General features: G+C 39.5%; 2 protein-coding genes across 2 annotated transcripts in view; one reads left to right on the top strand and one right to left on the bottom strand.

The window, feature by feature from the left end:
- Positions 1-678: 678 nt before the first annotated feature.
- On the bottom strand, positions 679-13,686 carry zgc:110329 (uncharacterized protein LOC550500 homolog). The gene is made up of 8 exons (XM_067601957.1): positions 13,367-13,686; positions 9,482-9,667; positions 8,452-8,526; positions 8,251-8,346; positions 6,008-6,124; positions 4,505-4,555; positions 2,804-2,920; positions 679-1,875 (listed from the first exon to the last, which is right to left on the bottom strand). Exons 1-8 carry the CDS (start codon positions 13,451-13,453, stop codon positions 1,540-1,542), a joined length of 1,065 nt encoding a protein of 354 aa, XP_067458058.1. The 5' UTR covers positions 13,454-13,686; the 3' UTR covers positions 679-1,539.
- A 10,766-nt stretch (positions 13,687-24,452) lies between these two features.
- Positions 24,453-27,995, top strand: part of tacr1a (tachykinin receptor 1a) — a 43,105-nt gene continuing 39,562 nt past the window's right edge. Inside the window, exon 1 of the mRNA XM_067601969.1 lies at positions 24,453-25,292. Within this exon, the coding sequence (XP_067458070.1) occupies positions 24,889-25,292 (404 nt within the window). The 5' untranslated portion in view covers positions 24,453-24,888. The remainder of the gene's footprint in view (positions 25,293-27,995) is intronic.

The following is a 27,995-nucleotide window of genomic DNA, read 5'->3' on the forward strand; positions in this document are numbered from 1 at the left end:
ACATCCAGCCAGACTCATAGAGAACTATCTACCCACAGAGCCCCGATCTCAACATCATGGAGTCAGTCTGGGATCATCAAACATCAGCAGAAATCAACAGAAGAAGTGTGGAAACTTCTCTGAGATGCAGGAACAACCGACGTACCGAGAAGCTGAAACACTGACGGCAGGAGAACCGAGGAAACTGCTGCTGCTCACAATAAACACTGATTTCAGTTTCTGCTGTTTACTCAACTTTGAATGATGTTAATTGATAAAAACATTCATGGCGTTGTTGTTGAAACATCCTCACTAAACTCTTAGAGCCTAAATCTTCTGCTCAGGACTGAACCAGTTCTTAATACTTCTGTACTTTTATTTAAGTAAATAAATATCACAGCATTTGTCTGCAGTTTTCTTTTCATGCTTGAACATTTGATGCTTTGATGCTAAAACAATCTTCTACATTAATTTATTTAATACAGTATATAATGATATTAAATACCATATATTGTTATATATTAAATGTACCATTTCATTGTTTTCAGTAATTCAGTTCCAGTGTTATTAGCAGGAATGAAGCGTGAACTAGAAACCGATAATAATAATCCTCTCCTGAGGCAGGTTGTGTCTGTTTCTGTTGTTGATGTTCTTCATCATGTTTATATGCAGTAAATAAAAAGCAACCAGACAAACAAATCAGTAGACAAATTCAGCTTTATTGACAAGAACAGTAGTGCTGATACAAGGCAGGAGCTAGGGGGAAGCTCAAAACAGTGCATAACTCAGATACAAAAAATCCTCATAGAATAGCTTTTCACTGGATTTGTAGTCTGGATTAATCCCTTTAATCATTCCTTTAAAAGATGGAAGGAATAAAAAGTTTCATTTACAAATGGAATAGACTGAAGCCCCCCTTATGAGAGCCTAACATGTAAACTGAGTTCTGTTTTTTTTTTTTTTTATAACTTACTTCATATACAGTACAAAACATGCATCCCATGTTATTCCACAACTATCAGTCTTACAATGTACACTGATTGCACAAAATCAAATTCAAATCATATCAATCAAGAAATAATACACAAACTGTACACATCCGTCACAGACGCTACACGCAAGACATACTTGGCTATTCCTATTTCTCAGACACTGAAAAACTTTTCAAGCTACCATTAATTTATACACCAAATAGTAACTGTCCTCTGACTACGGGGCTGTTTCCACAACAGCCTGAGGTAAGCTTTAGCACATGAGACATCGCTCAGTTTCAAAGGCTAAAAAAATTAAATTAAATGTGATAAAATGGCAAAAATCCTTGAATATCAACCGTCACAAACAAGACAAAAGAAACATTTGTTTTAAAAAGCCAATGTTGCAGGTTGTTCTCTTCACATTTTTGTGTAAACAAATTCATCAACAAAGTGCCAAAGTAGCTCTGATCCCTTCAGCTGAGAGGTTCAACCATCACGTAGTGCAACACAACTCCAACAAATGTAATGATTACAATGACCCAAAAAAAGGCAAAAACCCAAAAGGCAAGAAAGGGCAGAAAGACTCTCAGTGTTCCCTTTTCTGCTTGCGGCCGACGTCCACCTCGTCCAGCCCGGTGGCCGATCTGGACTGCTGCAGTTCTCGGAGCTGAGCGTGCGTGCGAGGCTGCTGCTTCTTCAGCTTCTCCAGATGGACGTCGATGGGGTCGAGTTCGGGCTCGGAGGCGGGAACGGGCAGGTAGCCGCCGTCCCTCGGCAGGCACATGCACCAACCGGCCCCGGCCAGGTCCAGGTCGCTGTACGCAAACTCGGCTTTCTTCAGCTTGAAGTCGACCATGTCGGCGGACTCGCTCATGTCCACCAGCAGGTTCCAGAAGACGCAGCTCAGGATGATGCCCAGCAGCTGCAGGGACACAGGAAGACGTGTTCATACAGACTGTCAGGGTGATGAAGTCAGGAGGAGTCACAGACCTCACTAGAGATGTAGCTGATGATTATTAATCAATTGATTGTTGAATGATTCATTATTGTCTAAAATCTTCCAATTGCTTCTGTTATCTCACTAAACATTAATAAGCTCAAACCTTTTCTAATTAACCCCCCCCCCCCCCCCCCCCCGATGTTTAATGTTTTCATCTTTATACGTCACCGCTCCGCCTCCTCTAACTCTGCCTCCTCTAACTCCGCCCCCTCTAACTCCGCCCACCATCCTGACAGCCAATGAAATACACTCTCCCAGTCTGACGCTGCACTGTGGAAAGACCACATCAAAGTTATATTTTGATCACAACAGTAACTGAAGATCAGAAACAGTCCAACGTGCCGACACACAACCACGACTCAGGTGTGTTAACGATGTTTAAATTAGGCAAAAGGTCAAACCTTGAGTTTCTCTCCCCAGTAACAGTGGTGCGAGAGCACTATTAACTGTAAGAATAGCTGTTTTTCTTGCAGTTCGTATGAATTTATTGTGGAGCAGCAGTTCTGGAGAGAAGCGATGCGACGGATGCAGCTGTTTTAGAAAAGTAATTATTATAATTAGGTCTCTGTGAGGGCAGCTGTCACAAGTCTAAATGTATGCAGGAAGAGTTTGAGACATTTTAATGTGTAGGAGGCAAATTCAGAGCTAATGAAACAGTCGACAACTGAACCACTGAAGCAAGTTTTAGAAAACTCATTTTTTGTATTAAGTGGCAAAGCTCGATCTTTCTAAAGAAGACGCAGGATCTTTAGGATGAAAATTAGAAATGTGAATGAGCTTTCAGAAAGAGTTGAAAAGGTCTTTAAACATAGTTCAGCTCAGTAAATTGGTGCCTTGAGTTTTAAATTACCTGTGGCAGCCCGATGGCACAGCAGAGAGCGATGGTTATTCCAATGTTGTCACTCATCCAGAGGTTGACTGCATGGATGCAGCCTCGTACATGGATCAGCTCATGCAGGGTTTCACGCTGATACACAGACCAGAGGACGACAACAAGAGCAAAGTTTACATTTTAAACTCAAACTGAACAGAAAGTTGAACCAGTGAAACTCTGAACTGTGTGTCTGAGTCAGTAATGAGTTCACATACAGTCTAATGCAAACACTGTGGAGATGACAAAGAGCTTCAACTGTGATAATAATAAGAACCTGTATGAAGCATTAGATCAATTATAAACATATCCTACAAGACATTATGCTGTCAAATAGACACACTGACTGTGTGACTCATGAAAATACACACATTAAGTGTTTTGATGTTTTCATTCTTAAAGGACTTAAAACATCTCGCTGTCATCATTCTGTTCATAGCGGCCTTTAAGAGAATCTCCTCTAAACTTTAAATACAGTTCTGTTCAGAACGAGGACGGTGGATTTTACACTGGAAGCTGGTTTGGATCCAGTATGAACTGGATCACAGCAGGTAAACCAGTATGAACCGGATCACAGCAGGTAAACCAGTATGAACCGGATCACAGCAGGTAAACCAGTATGAACCGGATCACAGCAGGTAAACCAGTATGAACTGGATCACAGCAGGTGAAACCTCGTTCAGTCTTCATATGACACCTGACTGTTGTTTTCAGACACACTTTAAAAATAGTGAACAAATAATAACAAATGGTTTAATGTATCTGACGTGTTGAAAGCATTTCCTTCATCAAACATCTGCAAAGCAGATTTTAAAACATATTTTGACTCCTGTATTGTTGATGTTGATGTTAGCGAGCTAACAGTCTCCCTTCATTAGCACGTTACTGCTGCGTTACTGTCGATCAGCTGACCGCCGTCTGACTGCCGGAACGACGTTAGCGGTCAAACCTCCACACGCTGTCTTTCATTTATGACAAATATTAAATGTTGAACTGTAACAACTTTACTGTAACATTTATAAACAATATAGAAACATTTAATTAATGGTTTTTAACACACTATAATAAAGTTATAAGCAGATATAAGTTTTTATTATGTTCAGGACTTAATTATAACTTTTCCTGTAAAAACATTGAATATTATTACTACTGTGTTTTACTGTATTAATTAACATTAATGATCTGTGTTTGTCCACAGGAGGCGTCTATAATAATTACAATATATTGTTATAAACTATTTACTATATGGATGAAAAATGTTAAACAGTGTTACTCATTTATAATTGAAACTTCATACTGAGTATCTTTGTGGTGATTAATATACAGAACTGTCATTACTGTCTGGATTTTGTTTTCTCATCATTTTCCACCTCAGTAGTTTAATATGAGACAGTTTTATAATGAATCATCAGAAACATTCACATCTGGTTACTTTATCTAGAAATGAACATTTGCTTTATTATGATATAAAACACAGTGACAGATGAGTTTATCCATATTGCTCACACTTATAACAAAAATAAGAACTTATTATAACAAAAACAGTAAGTTAGTGACAGCAGGCATCTTCCAATCACAGCGTCCAACATGTTGACATTTTCCAAATTTAATCTGATTTAATCAGTCAACACGCACAGCGACGGATTCAATCTGTCTGCCGTAAGCAGTCTCTCCTCTTACCTGTTGATCCAGAGTCTTATAACCACACAGAGTGTTGATGACTTCTCCCACCTGTGGACAGATTCAGAGAGTTAGACTGAGCCAAGGTGACCAGACACAACACAGGGGGGGGTGTACCTGTCCCCGGACAACCGGAGCGTGAACTTAAGTGTTTGCAGAATGACTGCTGCCCTGACAGGTATGAACTGATAACAGCAGAAACCAACGTTCAGCCTCTCTAATCAACTCCTCCATCTCTGGGAGAGAGAGAGAGAGAGAGAGTATTGGTGACTCTGTCATTAATTTCTCCAGCAGAGCTCTGCTGCTCCCAGAGACGGTATCAGTGCTGTGAGGCGAGGGACAGGAGTGATACCAGACATATGGAGGCCGGGGGGGGGTCTCCAGGGACCAACGTTTCATTTAGAGAGAAATCTCCTGAAGGACGTTTACCTTTGAATCACAACACGTCTCCTGTTAGCAGGACGAGGAGCTGTCTTCTGTCTCTGTTGTGTAGATAATACATACTGGTGCATAAAGCAGGCGAGTTCACTGACTCAGGGAGGGTCTTTGGGTTTATACTTTCTATCAGCAGGGTCAGCTGCAAGTTCATCAGCTAGTATTGATAACATGTGATCAGGAAAGAGTATGGCCAACCTGATCACCTGTTGTCAACACTAGCTCTGATAATGACCTTCCAAGAGAACCAACATGTATAAATGTTTATGATATATTACAGCTGTTTGTTTCAGTCTAGTTGGTGTGTTGGATGACTGCTCTGCTTCATACAGGCTGTCTGACCCTTTAAGCATCATTTTTCCACCACTGTCACTCAGTCAGACCAGAGGCAGGCGGGGGGGCTGGGGGGGCTGGGAGGGAACCGCTGAGTTTACTGATGAGGGTTAAAGTTAGTTATTCTAGAGTCTCGCTGTGTTTTCTAACCTCGACCTGGAGGCTGATGGTTGTTTAAGAAACTGCAGTCTGTTACGCAACCATTTGTTAAAATACAACAGACATACACAGGTGTTATTAATAACATGAATCGTGGTTCAGGGTCTTTGTATTATACATGCAGGCTCACTGGGACACCAACACCTGCTCATGTTATTAGTAACACTTGAGTTTCCTGCTGTGAAATAGTTTACAATAGTTTACAGAGTCTCTCAATGATGAAAACATTCAACAAGCAGGAAGGAGACACAATAAACTCTAAACATGATCAGTAGCATTACAAATAAATATGAACCTCTGCTACATGATGTCATAATTATTGTTTACTACAAAAAGACAATCTTGTTTTAAAAAATATTTGAATGACCTTGATTCTTAATGAATACTACATACAGAGTTTATGTGACAGCTTGCTTGTACTATGAGTGTGAGAGTGTGTGTGTGAGTGTGTGTGTGTGTGTGTGAGTGAGTGAGTGTGTGTGAGTGTGTGTGAGTGTGTGTGAGTGTGTGTGAGTGTGTGTGTGTGTGTGTGTGTGTGTGTGTGTGTGTGTGTGTGTGTGTGTTACTGGCACTCACCTTGCGGCGAACACAGCAGGTATATGGAACCCCGCAGGCTAGTGGACCAGTTCCATTGCAGAAATGGTACTGGTTGACTCCCCAGTCCTTATACTCATCCCCTCCACAACATGAGAACTACAGAACAAAACAATAAAGACGAGATGAGTTTAAATGACCCCCCCGACACAGACAAATTACCTTCCTGTACATTCAATTCCTCCAGAAAACCAGAGTTGATGTTTGCTACAGACAACATGTGCAGCACACGTAAAGAATTTCTGACAATCAATTAAAAGGTTCTGATTTAAAAGTGTCCGTTGTACTGAGACCTTTCCTGTCTCAGCTGCATGCTGTCCTACTGACTGTGCAGATAAGATGTTTTTACAAGAGGAGGAAGAACAAATAGGCACATGGCAGGAAGCAGGATTTATTGCCCTCTCTAGTGATTTATTGCCCTCTCTCCCTTTATAAAAAGGCTCCAAACTGGGAAACTGGCATTTAACTGGCATTTAAAGAACAAGAGATGATTTTCTGAGCTCATGGTCGAAGGTTAAATACTCATCATCTGTTTTCAAGTCCAATAATCAGACCAGTCAGACCAAACACTGATGTCATTCTACTGCTCTGATGAAATATTTCCTAGAAACCAACTTCGTTCATTGTTTTTTGAAGTGAAGAGACAGACAGGAAACAAGGGAGAGAGAGAGAGATGCGTCTCCAGCTGGAAGCAAACCATTGACGCTGTGGTTATGTGTCATATGTGACATTGCAGCTCTGTTCAGTCCATCCTGAAGGTTTCTAATGGAAACACCTGCAACATCATCTTTATACTGTTCGAAAAACACCTGGAGATTTACAACAGGAGGGCCGAGAGAGTTGTGTCCTTTAGAGAAGCCACATGTATACTATACTATACATGTATAGTATACTATACTATACATGTATAGTATATACTATAGTATATACTACTATACTATACTATAAAGACATGTAGAGTCCTGTAAGTGTAGCAGAATAATAAACTCTACAGTGTGTTTATGTTATGACATTACAACGTGTGGGTTTTGTTAAATGATGAGTTTTGTTACGTCAGACTGTGTTTCAACATGCAGAGAGGAATAAACACCACATGTTTAATAAGGCAGATGAAGTTTTCCCACAGTCTCTCCGATAATCAACTAACACAGATGATTATTAAAAACCTAGAAGAACAATAACTTGTAATGTTCTGAATAATGAACAACGAGCATCTCTCACACTAATAACTTCACACCGACGGGAATCTCTGAACGTCAAGACTGGATTCAGAATTCTCAATTTAAAATAAATTCTTGGTTCAGTAAACAGAAAAGTCCACTGGTCTGCAACCAGACACATAACTGGTCTACAACCAGACACATAACTGGTCTACAACCTGACACATAACTGGTCTGCAACCAGACACATAACTGGTCTACAACCTGACACATAACTGGTCTACAACCTGACACATACTGGTCTACAACCTGACACATAACTGGTCTACAACCTGACACATAACTGGTCTACAACCTGACACATAACTGGTCTACAACCTGACACATAACTGGTCTGCAACCTGACACATAACTGGTCTGCAACCTGACACATAACTGGTCTACAACCTGACACATAACTGGTCTACAACCTGACACATACTGGTCTACAACCTGACACATAACTGGTCTACAACCTGACACATAACTGGTCTGCAACCTGACACATAACTGGTCTGCAACCTGACACATAACTGGTCTACAACCTGACACATACTGGTCTACAACCTGACACATACTGGTCTACAACCTGACACATAACTGGTCTACAACCTGACACATAACTGGTCTACAACCTGACACATAACTGGTCTACAACCAGACACATAACTGGTCTACAACCTGACACATAACTGGTCTACAACCTGACACATAACTGGTCTGCAACCTGACACATAACTGGTCTGGATGAATGTAACTGTCTGACAAACAGAAGTTAACTGCATTCACAATTATCTGCTTGTATGAGAATGAAAATAAAATGATCATTTACTGATCAGCATCACTGGTTAAATATCTTTATCGACGTGTTGGTGCTGCTCTGCCGTCGCACTGAAACTCCACCAACATGACGTTATTAACATAAAACATCTTTGAATCCATTCAGAATTATTATGCTGCAATAATATCAAAAAATATAAATAAATAATCTGTTTTAAATAGACCCATAGTAATACATTGTTCTACCTTTTGTTGCACGTAATCCAAGATGTTTTTGAAGTCCAGGTCATCATAGTAGTGTTTAATTCCTTCTCGTATGCTGCTCTGAAACAAGGCAGATGTCTGGAAAAGCAGCAGCACAGAGGAGAGTGATGACAGTCAGAGAGTACGATGAAGAGGTGAGCTGACTGTGCCCCCCCCCCCTCCTAAAAAAAACAAAACCTTTACCTTCTTTTCAAAGATGAGGGCCGTAGTGAGGGCGACCGCCTGGAGAAGCAGCAACACACAGAGAACACAGAGGAACTGTGGAGGGAGGAAGACGTCATCATCATCAGTGCAGCATAAACATCATGACTTCCTCATCCTCCTCTTCATCAAAGCATAAGCAGAGACATCACCAACTGCCTTTTTAAAGCTAATGCTAACTTTTAAACCCCTCTTCAAATTCAGGTTATTTAGCTACAACTAATTAGATAGTTGCATAGCAACCACAATAATATATGGCTGCTCCCTCTGAGCTCTTTCTCCATTAAAACCAACAACTGTGCAAGATACAATGCATCCTCAGTGATCAATGATTTAAATGTTTTATGAGCTGCTGAACAAACTTTTAACACGTTTTTCTGTGTCTATATTTACATACAGATACACACATATACATATACACACATATATACACATATACATACACACACATACACACATATACACACATATATACACATATACATACACACACATACACACACATATATACACACACACATATACACATATACATACACACACATACACACATATACACACATATACATATACACACACATATATACACATATACATACACACATATATACACATATACACACACATATACATATACATATACACACATATATACACATATACATACACACACATACACACACATACACACATATACACACATATACACACATACAGATATATACACATATATACACACATACACATATATACACACATATACACATATATACACACATACACACATATACACACATATACACACACACATATATACACACATATACACATATATATACACATATACACACACATATACACACACATATACACATATATATATTTATAGTATGTGGGTATCCCTGGATGTAACTCATTTTACAATCCAAAATGTTTTACATAACAACACACACACAAAGATTTCACGTGTAAGAAAGTTTGAAACACGCACTAACACACACTGGCTCCTCACCATGTGCAGCAGGGTCTTGTTGTCCCTGAGGGATCCCACCATGCCCACCACGGACACGGTGAACATCACCAGGCCCAGCAGGATGAGCACCACAGCGGGAGCCAGGAAGAGACCCTCCAGGGTGCGATTCTTCTGCCTCTCCACCTCGGCATAAACCCCCACGCACAGCACACAGAGACCCATCAGCTGAGGGGGGAGACACGGGTCAGGACATGAAAACGTTTTCTGAACTATATGTTGATTGTCATAGAGGGCTTCTGGGATGTAGAGTTTGTGTGAAGGCAGGATCTGAAGTCACAAACAGTGGTAACCTTCAATAAAAAAGACTGAAATGCAGTTGTTAAGAAAAGGATGTTTTTAATGTGACTGTTTCTCCATCCTTGTTAATGATGTCATGTTAGTGAGAACTCTGTTGGAGAAAAGTTTTCAATCTCATGAAAATATTCTGGGAAAATAAACAATAACAATAAATGTAAGATGCTTCTCAGCCGTCACCTGCAGCAGACAAACAACCGTTTGACATTGAAGCTTTTATTTTAAATCGACAAAACTCATTTTCATAAATCAAAATGAAAAGGTTCAGTGTTTGATTTATATTATTATATACTCTGAGACATTATTTATACTATCATTGAAATCCAGACTAAAGAAATGACTTTAAGTGGTTTTGTTGCCTCTCAACATCCACTTACTGGAATTATGTCCTTTGTTCTTTCATGTCAAGAGATTCAGACGTGATAAACAGCTGATTGGATAAACAGCTGATTGGATGACAACAGGCCAACAACAGATGGTGGCAGTAATGACAGTGTTGTTGTTCTGTCACTTTGACTGAAATGTAAAATTAAAAACAGGATTCGCTGCTGCAAATGTGATTTAAGTTGCCACTTGACGTCTGGATGTCTATGTTGCTGCGTCTGCTTTGATGACTTTTGGTTTCTGTTTGACTCGTTTCTGACCTGCTGTCATCTGAGTTTCAATCTAACCTGAAATGTAAACATCATTCTTTCATCAAATCAATCACAGTCACATGTGACTGTTACACATGTCCTACATGGCAGGAAATGCTCTTTTTTATCTTCAGATGTTTGGGGTCTGCACTACTAATGACCTGATTTTACTGTTAATACTGTTTCCTGTCTAATTCAAGCACTGATTCACATCACATGACTGAAATAAGTCTTTCAGTCACTCTGTGGGTAAAACTCATGCTGTTAGTAACTCCAAGGACATTCAGCTCTTGTATTTCTCTGTTGAATAAAACAAAAACTCTTAAAAAGTATTTTCTACAGTTTATTAAAGGTGTTTTTGTTCCTCGTGTGCTGAAGCTGTCTGAGCGCTCACATCCTGTTGGGTGAAGGCTGCAAAATGTGAAAGGATAATTAGAGGCACCGAAAATTGAAAAATGGGGGTAAATTGTGGCTTTGGTGTTATATGACAGCATCATCACAAACATGATCAACAGCAGGATCCAGCCAGTCCACAGCCTCGCTGTACACTAACAGATGCTGTATTACTGCTTCACAGACTATTCTACATTAATAACTCTGCAGACACGCAGACACTCACAAACTGTCAATAGTCAAACGCAGTTGCACAACTGTTTACATTCAACTAAAGGAAGTGCAGTGTTTGCCTCCCTGATATTGATTTTCAGTTGAAACTGAAGCGATCTGCCTTAAGAGAAGTTTCATCTGCTTCACAACCTCCATAAAACACCAGCAGATACGTTTGGCTTGGTTCCCACTTTCAATGTCAGCCTTCTTACCTTCACTGCTGCAGTAATGAAGATAAGAATGAGGAACAGACTTTATAGAAATGGATCCCATATTGTCTGGAAATAAAAAGACAAAACTGTGGACTGCACGTACCAGTCATCACAGTCCACTGGTGAGACACAAGGACACCAGCAGAAGCCTGCGTTACAGTAAACATGGCTTTAGAAATATATGTATATATGATCAAAATGTAGCTACTTATTGTAACTCAACAAAATCAATGAACCAGATCTATTACATATATAAAGCTGGATAAGGTAAAGCAGTCTCACTTGACACCTGCAGCTTTATTTCTGTCAGAAGTTAAATGACATTAAACAACAGTAAAGAAAGCTTGAATGACGTTGACACTGTTATCTGAGACACACTGTCCTACATCACAGCAGCAGGAGGAGAGACAGCATCATATGAAAGACACTCTGGAGTGTCTAATGGAATCAAACTACGGATGTTTTGGAGTCATATTCAATAATGTGCTTCAGGGTTTATATATCTGACAAACACAGACAGTCAGACAGATTGGTGCTGGTGCAAATTGAACATTATCCTCACACTGTTTCTAGTGATGGAAGTGGTGCATGATGGGTGAGATGGAGGGTAGCGTGAAGCGAGACATAACACGGGGGGGGGGGGGGGGGGGGGGGGGGGTATGTAAGTGGGGTGATGAAGGCTCAGGATGACTCATCTTTACTTCTTAATGGCCTGGGAAGAAATTCACTTACTCTCCCAGTATTAAGCCCAACCGTTTATTTAACTGTCTGGTGGCAAAAACAAACCAAACTAAACCAACTTCATTAACATGTCTGGACTAGTCAGTGTAAAACAGAGTAATATATGCTCAATGTCACCCTTTCTCAAATATGTGCCTCACCTGGCTCGTATATCCTATTCAAATGGTCTTTACACACTTTTTCTTATTTGGATAAAATTGAACTTGCTGGAGTCTAAAGTCTCAGCAGCGAGGCAGTGGTGAGGCAGTGGTGAGCAGTTAAACTTTACTGAAATAAAGACCTGTTTGCTGACTCATCTTTATGTCAAATTAACCAGACTTTTGTGAACATTGCCAGGGCCAGCCTTTTTTTTTAAATGGAGTGTCGAATAATATTCTCTCTGTACAAGAAAACTTTCACTGTGTGCTCATCAGATAAAATATCTGACAACATACATGTAGGATAAGGTTCCAGGTAGGCAGGCATGAAAGAGATTACTGTATGAATTAAAAATATTTAATATACTGTAGGTATGTGATTGATTTAATTCAGTAAATTGACCTGAATTGGTTGAGTGAGAAACTAACTAACAAAAGCGCCTTTCAGCCTTCTCTTATTTTCTGTCGGCAAAACTGTTTACCCACATTATCATCCCTTTAACTGGATCCAACGCCCTGCACCACCGTGCTGTTTGTTATCCAGTGAGCGTTTTGTATTGTTACGGTACCACACGTAAAGAAAATAGTACCAGTGTGTTGTTTTAATTCTAGACTGCCCACAAACCTTGTGTTTATCACAAATTAAAAGTGTAAATAGGCTGCATGGTGTCTGAAATGGTGATAGCTGCTTAGTAAGCTAACCATTCATTAGCTAGCTAACGTTAGTGTCCAGAGAATTCCCAACCAAATCCCATTTACAAATATAGTAACTTAATATTGCATTGTCCGACAATAAATGAACATAGTTTCACACTTCAAATAATTAAGCTATAGTCTTATGGCAGATGCGGAATGTCTACTATCCATCGGAGAGCAATTAATATCAATAAAGACTCAGTCTCACTGTAACGCTGTTTCGGTGGGAGGTCGCTGAGATTTGAGACACATCAGGTTTTAAAATTGAAACTATAATCCAACGAGTCGTGGTTGTTTTTATTGGTATATGCCGAATTACACAGTAATATGTGCAGATTCGCAATATACCTGAAGTTATGTTCTAAAAACTATGTACATGCCTGGAGCAGATGAGACGTTTAAACGCAAATGTTTTGAATGAAGTTTGGAGAAATGTCTCACTGATGCTTTTTTGGGTGGTTCAGTACAATTAGCAGACACAGCTCAGACGAACTTATTAATGCACATTAAATGCTGATGGAAACACATGTGTCAGGCACTTACCGAAAAGAGCATTGAGTAGATATTTAAGGTGAATTTGATGAAGTAGTAGAAGTGGTTGGTTTTCCTCAGTTCAGAGTAGGGCGGCATGGCTGCTGGCGTTAGTCAAGCTAGCTAACAAGCTAGCTAGCTATCCTCCGCTTAGTTCAGGCAATATCAAAATAATTTTAATGATAAATAAAATATTCTCGGTTAAATGGAGAAACGCGTTTACGAGAGCTAACTGAATTTTAAATATATAATAACTCTCATTTCTCACACAGTATTGTGAGGAGCCACCGAAACAAAACCACTTCCGTGCGGCCGGCTAGTCCACGCTTTGTTTTGACTACATTCTTAAAGGGGCAGTGCACAAAACCTCTTCACTTTATTGGACTTAGCTACAACAATTGTAAAATTATTTTGTGTTTCTTTTCAAATATCATGCTTGTTACAGTTATTTGTATCAAGATTAATTATTTAATGATTAATTAATTAATTATTCAAAGAAGCCTGTATTGTTACATGAAGCTCAAAAGTGCTTGATCAGTCTGTGGAGGCAGAACAGGGACGGACAGAGAGGATCTTCACCTGGTGGCTTGTTAAAAGTAATACAAAAAGAATAATACTAACAATACATTTTTTCACATGAACTGAACTCAACTCAAAATATACTTAAGAAAGAAAGAAAAACATGCTTTTAAAAGTAGAAGTAAATAAATAAGTTACTCAGAGGACCTGTAATGCATTAACTCGGCTAATCCCAGCTCTTGCCCCATGTTGCATCAATTGTTGCCACCACTTGTTGGATATACTTGGCTTATGACACTTCTGATGCATTCATTAATAGGTTTACAAGGTTGCAAAGCTGGCCATGTGTTATTATCAGCAGAAGTGTTTATTCTGCTGAGATTGACATCTTTAGAATATGATTTGTGTTTTTATTTAATTAGAATAAAACAATTAGAATCAGCCTGTATAATCCCAGTCCTGGACAGAGCTATTGTGCATTGTTTCACATTTCAGGTGCTATGCAACCTCATATGCTGTGAGTCACATCCGTCATCAGGTTACATTTAATCAATTATTTGAGTCTTTCAGCCAATTATACCCTCCTTCTCTGTGAAAATGAGTTATGTCTCCTTGAGCAACATAAGGCTGTACTGTAGCTGACCCTGACCTCTGACCTCATAGTGGAGAAGAGCAATCAAAAAGACAATTTCCCTACAAGGATCAAGAAAATATTATGTTGTCAAATTACTATATAGTGCCTGCTGGGATAGCATCCAGTTACCCCATGACCATGAACAGGAATAAGTGGACAACGAAAGGAATAAATGATCAGTAAGATCGACACAGCCAAACCTTGTCTCTCCAAAGCCTTCAGCATATTTATTGATCTTTGTTGAGGGAATTAAATCTGTCACCCCCGTGCAGAATCTGAGGGTCATTAAGGTGTCAGCACTTCGTCAATGTAAACAATCAGAGTGTCACATCTTTCACAAATAATTGAGTTAAAAATTTCAGTGGGAGGTAGCGAAAACATTTAGGCCGAGCCACTGAAAGCCAATCAGTCTAAAGGTCAGAAATAACATTTGGAATTCAGAAATGTTTTCATGTCCCTCAAATCCCTCAGGATCATTGGCCGGGCTGGGAGACAGTCTGCATGGACAGAATTGAGTTTATATTCAGAAACGCAGCTCATTTCTTCTGTTAAGTCATCTGAATCCTGCACTTCCTCTGCCAGCCTTCATTACACACCCCCAACCACACACACATACGCACGCACACACACATGCACATACACATGCACGCACGCACACACGCACACATGCACATTTTGGGACGTATACAATTTTTACTTCATTTGTAATTGTTTAACTTTGTTAATATACATACAGTATATGTAGTTCTATACAAGGATGGTATATTCCCTTAATTTGACATAGTGTATTATTTTATTCCCATTACAGACGGCTTAAATACAGTGATTAGTTGCATAAAACCAATTCTAGATTGTGCCTCTTTTAATGACTTCTTTCTGTCGTAGCAGGAGCTTCTGTGAAATGACTTTTTCCTCACCTGTGATGAGATGAGATGGGAGTAGCTGGCTGCAATTGTGGAAAGTGCCAAAAAAATTGCAGTTGAGAGGAACAATTTCCAGCCCAGAATGACACATAGTCAGTTGAATATTTAACAGACCACAGGACAGGTACTGCTGATGTACTGAATAACAGCAGTTATTACTCTACTGTATCACATCTTTATTCATTTATTCAGCATCAATAATTGTCATTATATACACATTACACAGTATATACTACAGTACAGTGTTATAAAAATGCTCCCTGGCCATCTGGAGGCTCTATCAGCAGCCTGCAGTGTGGACTTCATGATGCTCCTCTTTGATGCCCAGCAGTGTGAACGATCAACAGAGTGAACGGCCAACAAAACCTCGACATCCCACCTTTGTAGGTATGAAGCAAGATCTCCATCCCTGCCTCTGACACTTCTCTAACAGCTCCTGGTACCTGGTCACATCCAGGTCCACACGCAGCTGCCAGTTTGTTGTTTTAGTGAGTAGACCTGTGGACACCCCGGACTGTGACTGAGCTTGCATCGTGCATTTAGGTTGGATGGACTCTGCAGCAGGTCACACACAGACTAGATCATTGAATTTGATGAGGTGGGGCTCTGCCTGTCAACTGTCAAGTGACCTTCTGCTTCAGCACACTCTCTCACCTGGTCCACGCTCCCTGCTGCTGCAGAAAGAAGGTTAAGTTTAATTGTCTCCTGTGAGAGAAAATCAGAATCAGAAACAGGTTTATTGAAACAGGCTGAAGTAGATTTGCATATTCAAGGAATTTGCCTTGGTGTCGTGGTGCATAACAATCAAAATATATACAAAAGAGAAAAATACAAGTAAAAATATACAAGTCAAGTAATCATAAATAATATAAAACAGAAATAGAAATTTACTATATAAAATTTGTAAAATATGATCATTTTAAAACATTAAGATCAAGAGATTAGAATGCATAAAACATAACCAGGAATGTGCAAATGTCCATAGTATCTAGTAGTAGTGAGACTATATGCATATGCATGTGCAATTGTGCAAATAATAACACAGAATTTGCATTAAGACAACACATCATTTAGATGTTGATGGGTTCACAGATAAGTGTGCAAATAACAAAATTGTCCTGGAATAAAGGAATCGTTGCTCCAATGAGAGACATGTTAAATAAAGACACACTTAATAAAACCTGGTGATGCATTGATATCTGCCTCCTCCTGAACTAAACGGCACCTGTCCTTTCCCTGAGCCTTGTTTTGGGAACTTGCTTTGCCCTGCCAGAGTCTCACTGTTGTCACCGTCCCCACTAGCGTCCTGTGCTTCAGCTGACCTCCACTGCTTCTTGTGCTCTCCAACTCCACCTCGTTTCAACCTTTCTGCCTGCAGCCATCACTTTGGTCGCTGGACTCCTGGTACTGCAAAAATCAGGAGAACATGAGCTCTTTATTCAGGCTGTTTAAGGGGAAGCTTCAGTATGTTCCTCAGAATAACTGTGAATGTAAAGTCCTCTGTAAAGACCCTAATATGGGGTTACACTCCTCAGACAGGGCTTCTGTACTTTCTCAGCTCCCCTGACTATACATTGCACTATAACAGCATTAGTTGCATACATCAGTAAAAATAATAAAATGGGTGTGAGTTTGCACATGCATTTTTATGTACAAATAAAATTGCTTTGGTCCATTGTTTTTGTGGATATGTGTGTGTACAATAAGACTGATCTACTTCCTGTCACTGACATTCCTTTGAGGCAACATGACAGCAGCAATTATTCCTGTTTTCCTCTCCTCCTGTTGCTGATACCAATATTAGATTTGTCCTCTATTAATTTCAATTTGATAATATGTAATAATAATATACTGTAAACAGCACAGGTGCTGCCAGTCTGAATACAGTAGCTTGTTCACACACATAGAGCAGCGATGAAGCCTTCAACCACAGCCTTTCCTTCAGTGGCCAATATAGAGGTGGACAGAATGTATTATGAAATACTCTACCTCTACATTGTTCAGTTGAAAGCTGATTTCAACTGACAACTCAAAGAGAATAGATACTTAAATAAGTAGTGAAGCAATGAGCTCTGTCAGTGGTCAGAGGGTGCAGGAATCTCACAGGTCAGGGCCAAATACAGCATTTCTTCTCTGAATGTCCATAAGATTCAACACTGGCTTTCTCCTGCGTGAACGCCCTTCTACCAGTGAGAGTTCGATCTTAGTTGTACCAGCATCTATAAATATTTGTTCTTCTTCAACTTCATGACTTCATGTCTTTATGAATTGAAGAATTAATGATGGTTTTGGTGTGAGCTTGTTACGACTCTGTGAACTATACACATACAGCTTCCTGATGATCAGTGCTTTTAAAACTACTTCCCATTTCTGACCTAAGCACTCCGTACATTACCTCATGATTCAGTGACACTGTTCCCTCATGAGAAGAAGTCATTTTTTACCTGTTATCCAGCAACAGGATCTCACAGACGTCTACTATCTGCGTGGAAAGACATTATCTTTGCCCCAATGCATACGGTACATCCATATATACTCTGTATGGACAGACTTACCAGGCAAACATTTCACAAAAATGTCTTTGAAAATGCAGGGAACACTTTGTGACACAACCACAAAATAATGTATTGTATATAAATAACACCAATTCTGTTTTCATTGCACTGGCTCCCTGTCTCCTACAAAGTCCTGCTACTCACATACAAATCCATCAATGGACATGCGCCTCCCTCCCTACAGGAGCTGATCACACCACAAACCTCAGATGTGCCAGCAGCTTGCTGCTCTGGGCCCCCAGTATTAAGCTCTGCACCATGGGGGATCGAGCCAATTTAGCCATTTTGACTTGAAATATGTCTGTTTTGGCTGATCAGAGTATGTTGCTTGAATCATGATAACTGTGGTCAAAGGCTTGAGAGGCATGAAGATAGTTGAGATGACACCAAGAAGGGACTTTTATCTGTAGAATAACTTGCTAAAGCCTAAATATCTAATGCTAGTTCCAGAAACAAGAAGAATCAAAACAATATGCAATGTTTACCTCTGAGAGAGTAATGTTAGGCAAGGTGAGAGTGAGGTTCATATAAATACAAAGTGTACAATTTACAGCCTGATGTTTCTCAGTGATGAAATGCACAGTTGAGTGACTGACACCCATTTTAAAGCTCATTTTGACTTATAACCACAAAGATGTTTCTGTCATACGTTGCCTTTTTGCTGCTCCTGCAGTATTCTGCCCCTTTTACTGTGAAACAATATCACCTCTCTGATGTTATTGTATTCACTCATACGCACTCATACAATGCCCCTTTCCATCACAACAGTTGGTGGTTAGAAGGAGCCCACAGTGGAACAGAGGAAGAAGATAACTAAACAAACTGTTGTGTTGTGTTCAGGTCATGAAGGAATGCTGATACTAAATGAACAGTGCTTATGACTGTCTGGTGTATTCTCATAGTCTGGTCTAGAAGAATAGTTTCAATATCTGATGACAGAAGGAACAACATGGCTTTCAATTTCAGCAACCGTGGTGCTTCCTGATTGGGCTGGATTATATCATCAGGAGAGGTGAAGTAAACAACTTTTCATCATAATCAGCCTCATTTGCATCTCCTGAGACCAACTTATTTTTCTGCTGATTGGATCTAGCAAACCAATTAAGTTACAAAGAATGACTGGCAGATTTTAATGATAACTTAACACCAACAAAGCGCTTGATATAACTGCTTTTTATCAATATTATTGTATTTTCAGTGTGTGTGTATGTAAGAAAATGCTTTGTTTTGATTGAACCCATGTTGAACCACTGAATATTATTATATATGTTGGTTAGCACAGCGTCTGCAAAAGTCCATTTCATGTCATTATAAATGGAGGAGTTATACTTCAAACCATATTTTAGATTATTTGTCAGTGTTAATTTTAACTTCTTAATTGTAATGTTATTTGTGACTGCGATGTGCGTTAAAAAAATTTTGAACCATTTTTAATTTCACACCAGTTTTGATATCTCAGTTTAACTGATTGAAACCAAATTACACTGAGCAGTAATAACTACAACTCTGAGAATCAATTCAACATCCTATTTCCTGCACTGACAAACTGCATCAGTCCAAGACTGACACAGTTTAATTGAAACCAGTCACACTGACCTTGTTGAAAATATGTCTGTGTTTGCAGTTCATACATACAGCAGATGAAAAAGTATCGTAAATGTTATATTGATTCAGAGAGGACATCGTGTATGGCTTAATTAAAGATGAGAGGGGTCAACAAATACATCACCTGATTCAAGTGTGACATCAGCAGATGGTCAGAAAAGAAAAAAATAAGTATGTGGGCCTTAAACTTATTTTAAAAGAAATATTATAAGCAGTGAGTGATCATTTTATTATATTTATATCTCTAAGATGTCTAAAATGAACAGAATGTCTCCTATAGTGGTACCAGTTAGTCGCCAATGAATGAAGCCACTTTTCTTTAAAAACATTAGGAATAGTTGTTTTCTGTGTTGTCAGTCATTCTGTAAGAAAAGTTTATTTTAACTAGTTGCTGTCTCATTTAGGGACAAAAGGGGTAGAACTGTTCATCCTGTGACATCTTGCAATAACAGGAAGAGTTTGCCATTTTGGGAAATGCACTTATTCGCTTTCTTGCCATGAGTTAGATGAGAACATCGATACCACTCTCATAACTGTCCGTACAATATGTTACTGGAGCCAGCAGCCAGTTAGCATAGCTTGGCACAAAGACTGAAATGCTGGGAAACTGCTAACCTGGTTCTGTCCAGAGGCAATGAAATCCGTCTACCAGCACCTCTAAAGCTCACTAATAAACATGATGATATCTTGTTGTTCAATCCATTCACCATTGTGTAAAAACACTAATTTGTGGGGTTACAGATCATTATTTGTGGGACTATTCCTTTAAATCTGGGACGGTTGTTGCACCCCCAGTTTGGTCCAGTTTGTCATGTCTCTCAGTAAAAGAGCCTTGGCCCTTTAAAAGGTCTGAACTCCTTTAATAAGTTTGACCTCTTTACTTATTAGCTGGGGAGCAACAATTGTATCATGAACAGCAAATTTACTGGACAGGAAGTCTCGCTCAGCACTGGCTCTGTAAAAATCAGGGCTTACTGGAAATGTTTAGGCAGAATACTTTGGATTGAACAACAGCTCAAACAACAATTTGCCACCAAAAGTCCACAATCATACTAACGGCTTTGTTAACATACTGATGATTAGCAGGCGCAACATTTACCACATTCACCAATTGAAGTTTTGCATGTTAGCATGCTAATATTTGCTAATTAGCACTAAACAAATTATACAGTTGACGCTGGTGGAATTGTCATTAGTTCAGCAGATATTTGGTCATTACCCAAATTACTGGACACATTTGACCTGATGATGGCGCTAGATGGAAAGTTGACGGATCATCAAAGTTATTACAATTCATCCTGATGAGGACAAGAATGGTATTCTAGACCTTTCACTTAGAATCACAAATGCTACTACTGTACTGTACTGTATAGAAAGTCAGGTGATCACCAAACTGATTAGGATTCATTGTCTGCAAACCATGAATGTCTGGGCAAAATTTGTGCTAATCATCTTGCAGTGTAGATGTAGAGGATGAGATGGAAAGTCAGGGTGGCCCCAGAGTTTTTAGGATTCTTCTTCATGAATATCTGCAACAAATTTCATGGCAATCCGTTGACCAGTTGTCACGACATTCTACTCTGAACCACAAATGTCAACCTGGTGGAGGTGTTAGGAGCCAGGGGATCACTAAAGTCAGCAGAATTAATCTTCTGGGGACCAAGAATGTCTGTATAAAAATTTATTGGCAATCTATCCAATAGTTTTTGAGATATTTCAGTTTGGACCAAAGTGGTGAAGCAACTGACAGGCCGACATCACCATCCATAGAGTCATGGTGCTTGAGAGGCTAAAAACAGATGAAGAGATGTGCTGAGAAGGTTTATATTCTATTTTATACAATTACAAGTAATCAACAAAGTCTCATGGTACAGGGATAGCATAGAAGTAGAGGTTATTGTGACCTGGTCATGCCATGATTTAGAACTAGAGCTGTGAAGTACATCTGTGATGCAGCTGGAAATGGAGCGAAATGAGGAGGATTATGTGACCTGTGTGTGCTAGAAGCTGGGGTCATTTACTCTTTTTGGCTTTTCCTTACAAGCCGTTCAGTCTCCACCATGGTGCTCTTGACAGTTGTGATGGAGAGGACAGTCCAGAGTGGATCGAAGCTTCTCCCAAGAGAAAAGCAGTGTCCTTGTGCAGGAAGAGCAGAGCTGCCATGGCTGAACAGTGGACACCATTTATAATTGAATTATCGTTGGGGGAGATAAGGTTTTATGGTTACTACATCGTTGAAGTCAAAGGGGAACTATTGACCTGGGAAGGACAGTGACATAAGGGGAAAAGCAGACATTTGAGGAACATTACAGGAGGATGGGATGCATCCACCAGCAAGTTCTTCACATCTACAACACAATCCCCAACATGGTGCACCGGGCAACACATATTTCTATTTTTGATTCGATTTTGTTCATTTTCCTGCTTGAATCAGCAAAAAGGGTTTTAAATCCTGTGTGCAAAATCAAAAGGAGACAAAAAGACAAAAATTATAAAGCAATCTGGCCAAAATTTGTCAAGACATCTGTCTCTGGACCAAAGTGTTGGACAGACAGGGGGGGGGGGGCTAAACTGATGTTTAATCACAGCATTCACATGTAAGATTTCTATCTCTTTTCTCAAGTGAGCCCTTGTCAAGATGGCAATAACACAAAAGGGTCTCACAAGAGGTACATGAGGTTCTGGGAACACTTGGCATTAACATAAGAACAAGCCTGAATGAAAGCAATAGCCTGCAGTGCAATAAATATGAGAGCTGTGAAGCAAGAGGTAGAATACTGGAGTGTCAAAAATGTGAATTGCATGATTTTCTGCGCTTTGAGAATTTGACGCAGTAAATTATGGCCTCAGTGCTTAAAAAAGAAACGTCGCTCTGTTCTTTGCCCATTTTATTCCAGTAGAGGACTATAGAGTGTGTCTGTGATGCTCTGTGTGGGATTACAGTGAGGCTGTAGTGCTTCCAGTAGTCAACTTCTACTTTTTAGCATTTTTTAGCTGACATTAACTATATAACTGATTTATATATTCATTCATTGAGGATATTGTTCTGGTGAGCCTGAGCTTTCCTGTCAGCTTAGAACTGGCATATAAAACTCTGCTTTAAATGAAGTGTGGAGGCTGGAAGGCACAAGGTGTTCAAGGAAACTGATTCAGAGAGTTTGATACAGAAATACAGTCAACGTCAGTGATTAACTACATATAAAAATCTGCATTGTGATTAAACAAAAACCTGTGAACTGCAGGCTCTCTGTAGAATTCTGTATTGACAGAAGTTATATGATGTATGACACTAAACTAATTTGTTTTTATGCTTCACAGACCAATGGATAAAAATAATTGAAATTCTTGTCTTCACATCCTGCACCAACAATAAAAGATTGTGTAGCCGACTCAGATAGAACGAGGATGGAAGCAAATCAGTATCTGTGAATCAAATTCTGAAAAATGATTTAGGCTACAACATTTTTACATTTCTGATTTTCTAAAATAGAATTTGCTGTGGTGATTACGGCGTACCACATGATCAGAAGTCGATTTGGATGCACATAGAAATATTCACACACATAGTGTGTATTTGTCATAATTAGTCAGCTTTAAAGGTGCATTTTACCTTTGACCAGAGCCAGACTAGCTGTTTCCAGTCTTTCTGCTGGATCTTCTCATCTAACTCTCTGTGCAGCTCTGTAATTTATGATGTAATAACACGATGTTTGAGAAATGCAATGCTTTGGACCACAAATCAAGCTGCCTTTTACGCCTCTAATGAACTTATCTTACACTTTTAAAAATATGACTGTGGGTTAAAAAGATTTACTGAACCTGTGAGGTTTACAACATCAAAACTTGTGGCTAAATGAGCTCCTCTGCTCCATAATCACACAGTAAAGAGGGTTTGAGTCGAGCTTTATTCAGCTATTCACTCTCAAGACTTGCAGTGCTGTCAAGCGTTCAGTGGCAAACCTGGAAGTGGCCTTTTTAATGAACTCATTCATCCCCTCACATTGCTCTTTTGAGTAGTCCCCTGCAAAAAAATGCCCCCTGAAGCAAAGCTCTGGTGAAATATATAAAGTTACTGTATACAATAAAAGACTTCAGCTTCCAGAGGATCATATCCTGGACTGGCCTCTCTTATAAAGGACTGTAGTGGTTTTCTAGTCCTGTTTACTGTGAACATGGAGACAAAGTGTCATTAAATGTTTTCAGGTATATTATATCAGAGTCAGGACATTTTTAAGAAATTTTTAAGCATGTTATTAATTTTTTTTCTCATGAATCAAGTTATGACAATGTTATTAAGAGTATTTCAATAACATGTGACACTGGAGACTTGATCTCCACATACAAGTCCAGATACCACAAGAGGGGGGCAGTGAGTGGGAGGGCAGGGGCATTCAGACAGGGTGGCACCTCACCACATTACATACCACATTCAGGAGAGAAAATTATATCAATGATTGTATTGTATTTATTGGGACAATGTCAGTTTTAAACATAAATGTTAACATTTGATGCTATCTCTACTACCACTACACAACAACAAATATTATTACATCTTCATATTATTATTATTATTATTATTATTATTATTATTATTATTATTATTATTATTATTATTATTATTATTATTATTGTGCCGGTCTGAAATGATTCATTCATTCTCTTGCGTCTGTGCTGTTTGTTATTGGCTACAAAGGAATTATAAGCATATTAAATCAGATGAGAGGTATTTAGGCATGATAATCCCGTTGGCTTCTCTGTGCGCTCTGAGTCAAATGGAATGAATAACGTACCTGAGCTCATCCATAATCATAATTACAGCCTGCCGATTGGACGGGTGCGCAGCGGCACGCTCCATAAGCTGGTGTGCAGCGGCTCGGTTTGAGCAGAGGAGCAGAGCGGGAGGAGAGCACAGAGCCGCTGAGGGAGAGAGGACGCAGCAGACCTCTCTGATTTATATGACCAGCTAGTGCAACACACACTCTGGTGCTGCAATGCGCGTAAAAGGCGCATTTGCGTTTTTACGCGCCGTGAAAAGTTTTTAAGCGGTAGATAGATTGTTATTGAAATATCCACGTAAAATATCTACATCTCCTGAATTCACTTTTTCCAAGACAGAGGGGTCTTCAAGTGGACATTTCACCGACTACAGTTATGCCCGCTGCAAAGTGAGGCTGCGGCAGTGACGCTTTCACAAACTTTCCATTGTCCACTTTGCATTTGGAACTTTCAAACTGTTGTAAATTGAATTAGTTTTTAATTGCAGTGGGTTTAGTGTGACTTTCATTCCTAGACGGCAGAATGGATCCTTTATTCGATACCACCGATGGGCCAAACTGGACCACCAGCTACAACAACACCAATAACGGTACGGTGTACTGGAACCAGTTTGTGCAGCCAGTCTGGAGAATAGTGCTCTGGGCCATTGCATACAGTTGTATAGTGATCGTGTCCGTGGTAGGTAATGTTACAGTGATCTGGATTATTATGGCGCATAAACGCATGAGGACCGTCACCAACTATTTCCTGCTGAACCTGGCGTTCGCCGAAGCCTCCATGTCCGCCTTCAACACGGTGATCAACTTCACCTACGCTGTGCACAACGAGTGGTACTTCGGACTGGTCTACTGCCGCTTCCACAACTTCTTTCCCATCGCGGCTGTGTTTGCCAGCATCTACTCAATGACTGCCATCGCTCTGGACAGGTAAGCTGCGGCTCTCACGCTCTCATGAGAGATCATCCTGTCCTGAACACCTCACATATTTGGATCATGTAGTCTAATCCATTACATTTGCCTTTCAATTAATGTGAAGGAATTTTTAAGACATTTTAATTTAAAATCAGTGCAAACAGCATAAAGTGATGATTGATCACTGCTCTTAACATTTTTCCAAAATATGCAAAAGCAAAAGCTTTGAAATAATATGAAAATGTTATAGTGCTACTAAAGAAGTCAGTTAATTGGTTACTTTAAAAAAAACCACCTCACAGCTGAATTCCTCACTGGCTTCTGATGAGGTCCTATTGTAAATGTTTTGTTGATTTTGGTGCATTGATAAACTGCAGCTGATGGATATGAGGCTGCAATGTTATTTTGCTCGCCTGGTTTAAGATACTTGTGGCTTAAAAAGTTGTCCAAAACTCTTTAAGACATCTTAATGTTGTTCGTTAGGGTTTCATAATTTCCATTACTTAACCATAAAAGTTCAAAAATGCCCTCCCATACATATGGTAGTGTGGAGCTCCCTCTTATTTTCATATAATGGCTGGAATGAACTACCATGAATACTGTCATAGTTAATTATTCAATGCCTTCTGGATCACGTCTGAGTAAAACATAAAGCTTTCACTAAAAGCAGCCAGTGATTGTATAACACTGCAGGCTGTGTGAGGTTTTATCTTCCTGTGGCAGACTTTACACTTCTGCCTGTGAATGATTTATATATTCTTTAATATCTTTGGTTTCTCATCCTCTTAATGAACATTCATGTGTGTAGGAAGCCACTTCATCAGTCGGGCGGCTCCTTATGACAACGAGGCTGAATGGAAATTAGATGCATAAAAAGCTGCGCTCTGCTGCATGTGCATGTGCATGTGCAGGTGTGGTCTGCATATTGTGCATCTGTCTGTGAATGTGTGTCTTGTTACATTTTTCTATCTCTCTACTGTGTTTGCTTCAGACAGCCTCCTCCTACTGTATCTACACATGAAGCTTTTTCTGTTCTGCCCGAAGCTTCTCATGTCTGCTTTTATATCTAATGTACATGGCAGGTGATGATGACCTGTAATTCCTCTGCAAGTCCTCCTTTCAGCGAGAAAACCATGAACTAGACCTTTTTCAAAATACAATTAAATCTTTACATCTCAGGAAAGTGAGAATGAAAAGGCAGATTAAGATAGAAACAGGCCACACACACACACACACACACACACACCATACGCTCCCAGTCTGCTCATTGCTGGTTTCCCATTCAGGTAATAATTCACAGATGTAGAAATGTGGTTATATTCCTGTGACCTCCCTCCATGCAACAAAGAGATGTTATTAAAATGCTGTAGAGAAGCAGTAAATTCACACAGACAGCATCATATCTTTATGGCTGTGCTAGGAAATGTATTTCAGCATTTCTGAAAGTGTCGAGGATGATGGTGGTGGAGGTGAGAAGGAGAGTCGCCCACTGTGACCCATCACATGCAGCCATCTCCCACTGCTGTTTAGGCTCCACTTTATATTTTACTCCTTTTATTTTGATTCAGTAGTTCCTGCATGAGCTGAAGAATTTCTATTAGTTATTAGATATGAAATAATTTTTATCAAATAGAGCAAATCTGCAGGATCTCATCGGGGGGGAGGGGGGGGGTCGGAACGCAGTGTTGCAGCTGATAAGACATTTTTTCATCTCCATCATTGTTTCAGTCACTCCTGTGGTGTTCTCGTACTGCACAACCCCGTAGATCACCAGTACAGCTGAACGCTGATGCCAGTGTGCTGGCTGAAGCTGATTGTGTGGAAGTAATTGAGAAAAACCTACTTTTAGATATTTTAGATATAGAAAGCTCTACTGCATAGACTGGATGGAGCTGAGATATTTCTGGATATTGCAAATAGTCACACTATGGCACCAATAATTAAGATGATCATAACATTCAGTATTAGTGGTTAACACTTATCTCAGGAGCTGGTTGCACCGCTGCTGTTCGTAAATTCAGACTTAGCTTAATTATAAGTGTTTACGAAGTGGAGATTTACACATTACCGAACTGAAAGCTGGTTTCAACAAACAAACTAGTTCTTATATAGTCATTTCCTAATATTTACACCCGCTAACTGCCTGGTGGAACTGTTGCGTAGCTAACTGAACCAATGGACACAACTAACGTTAGCTTACTAATATATAGCCCGTTTCAATGGAGAGGAAATATGGTTGAGCTCACAAAATAACACAAAGTACTTCAAATTTCAACATTTTATACCAATAACGTTAGCTTAAATGACTTAACAGGCTAATTAACGTCTGTTAGGTTTGCATAATTGGATATTTCTCACTTGTTCTAGACTACATGAACACTACTAACTTACATACATTTAAAGGACTCGGGATTGGAAATTCAGTTAATGTTTTGCTTTGCTCCTTTAAACTGTTATTTTTGATACTACACTGACTTCCTGTGTACATAGTTGATTACTTTTGATTAGATGGAGCTACAGATGTTTCCTGGCAAGTGATTTACACATTAATTAAGTCTTTAGTAGCAAAGACATTTATGATTCAGATTTAACTAGCCATTAGTCACTAAGAACTTCAGAAAGTCACACAAACTGGGATTTATGAGTAGCTGGTGCAACTTAGTGTTTGTATGGGTTTCCTCCAGGTGAACCACTCTCCCATGGTCCACAGACATGCAA

Source organism: Thunnus thynnus, chromosome 2, assembly GCF_963924715.1.
Source record: "Thunnus thynnus chromosome 2, fThuThy2.1, whole genome shotgun sequence".
NCBI lineage: Eukaryota > Metazoa > Chordata > Actinopteri > Scombriformes > Scombridae > Thunnus > Thunnus thynnus.

What these genes read in the sequence shown, in the direction of transcription:
- zgc:110329 (XM_067601957.1), bottom strand. Translation starts at nt 13,453, where the DNA reads ATGCCGCCCTACTCTGAACTGAGGAAAACCAACCACTTCTACTACTTC. An exon ending in CCCTCATCTTTGAAAAGAAG is followed by an intron (nt 8,347 to 8,451) that starts GTAAAGGTTTTG and finishes CTGCTTTTCCAG; the next exon opens with ACATCTGCCTTGTTTCAGAG. An exon ending in CCTGCTGTGTTCGCCGCAAG is followed by an intron (nt 4,556 to 6,007) that starts GTGAGTGCCAGT and finishes ATCTGTCCACAG; the next exon opens with GTGGGAGAAGTCATCAACAC.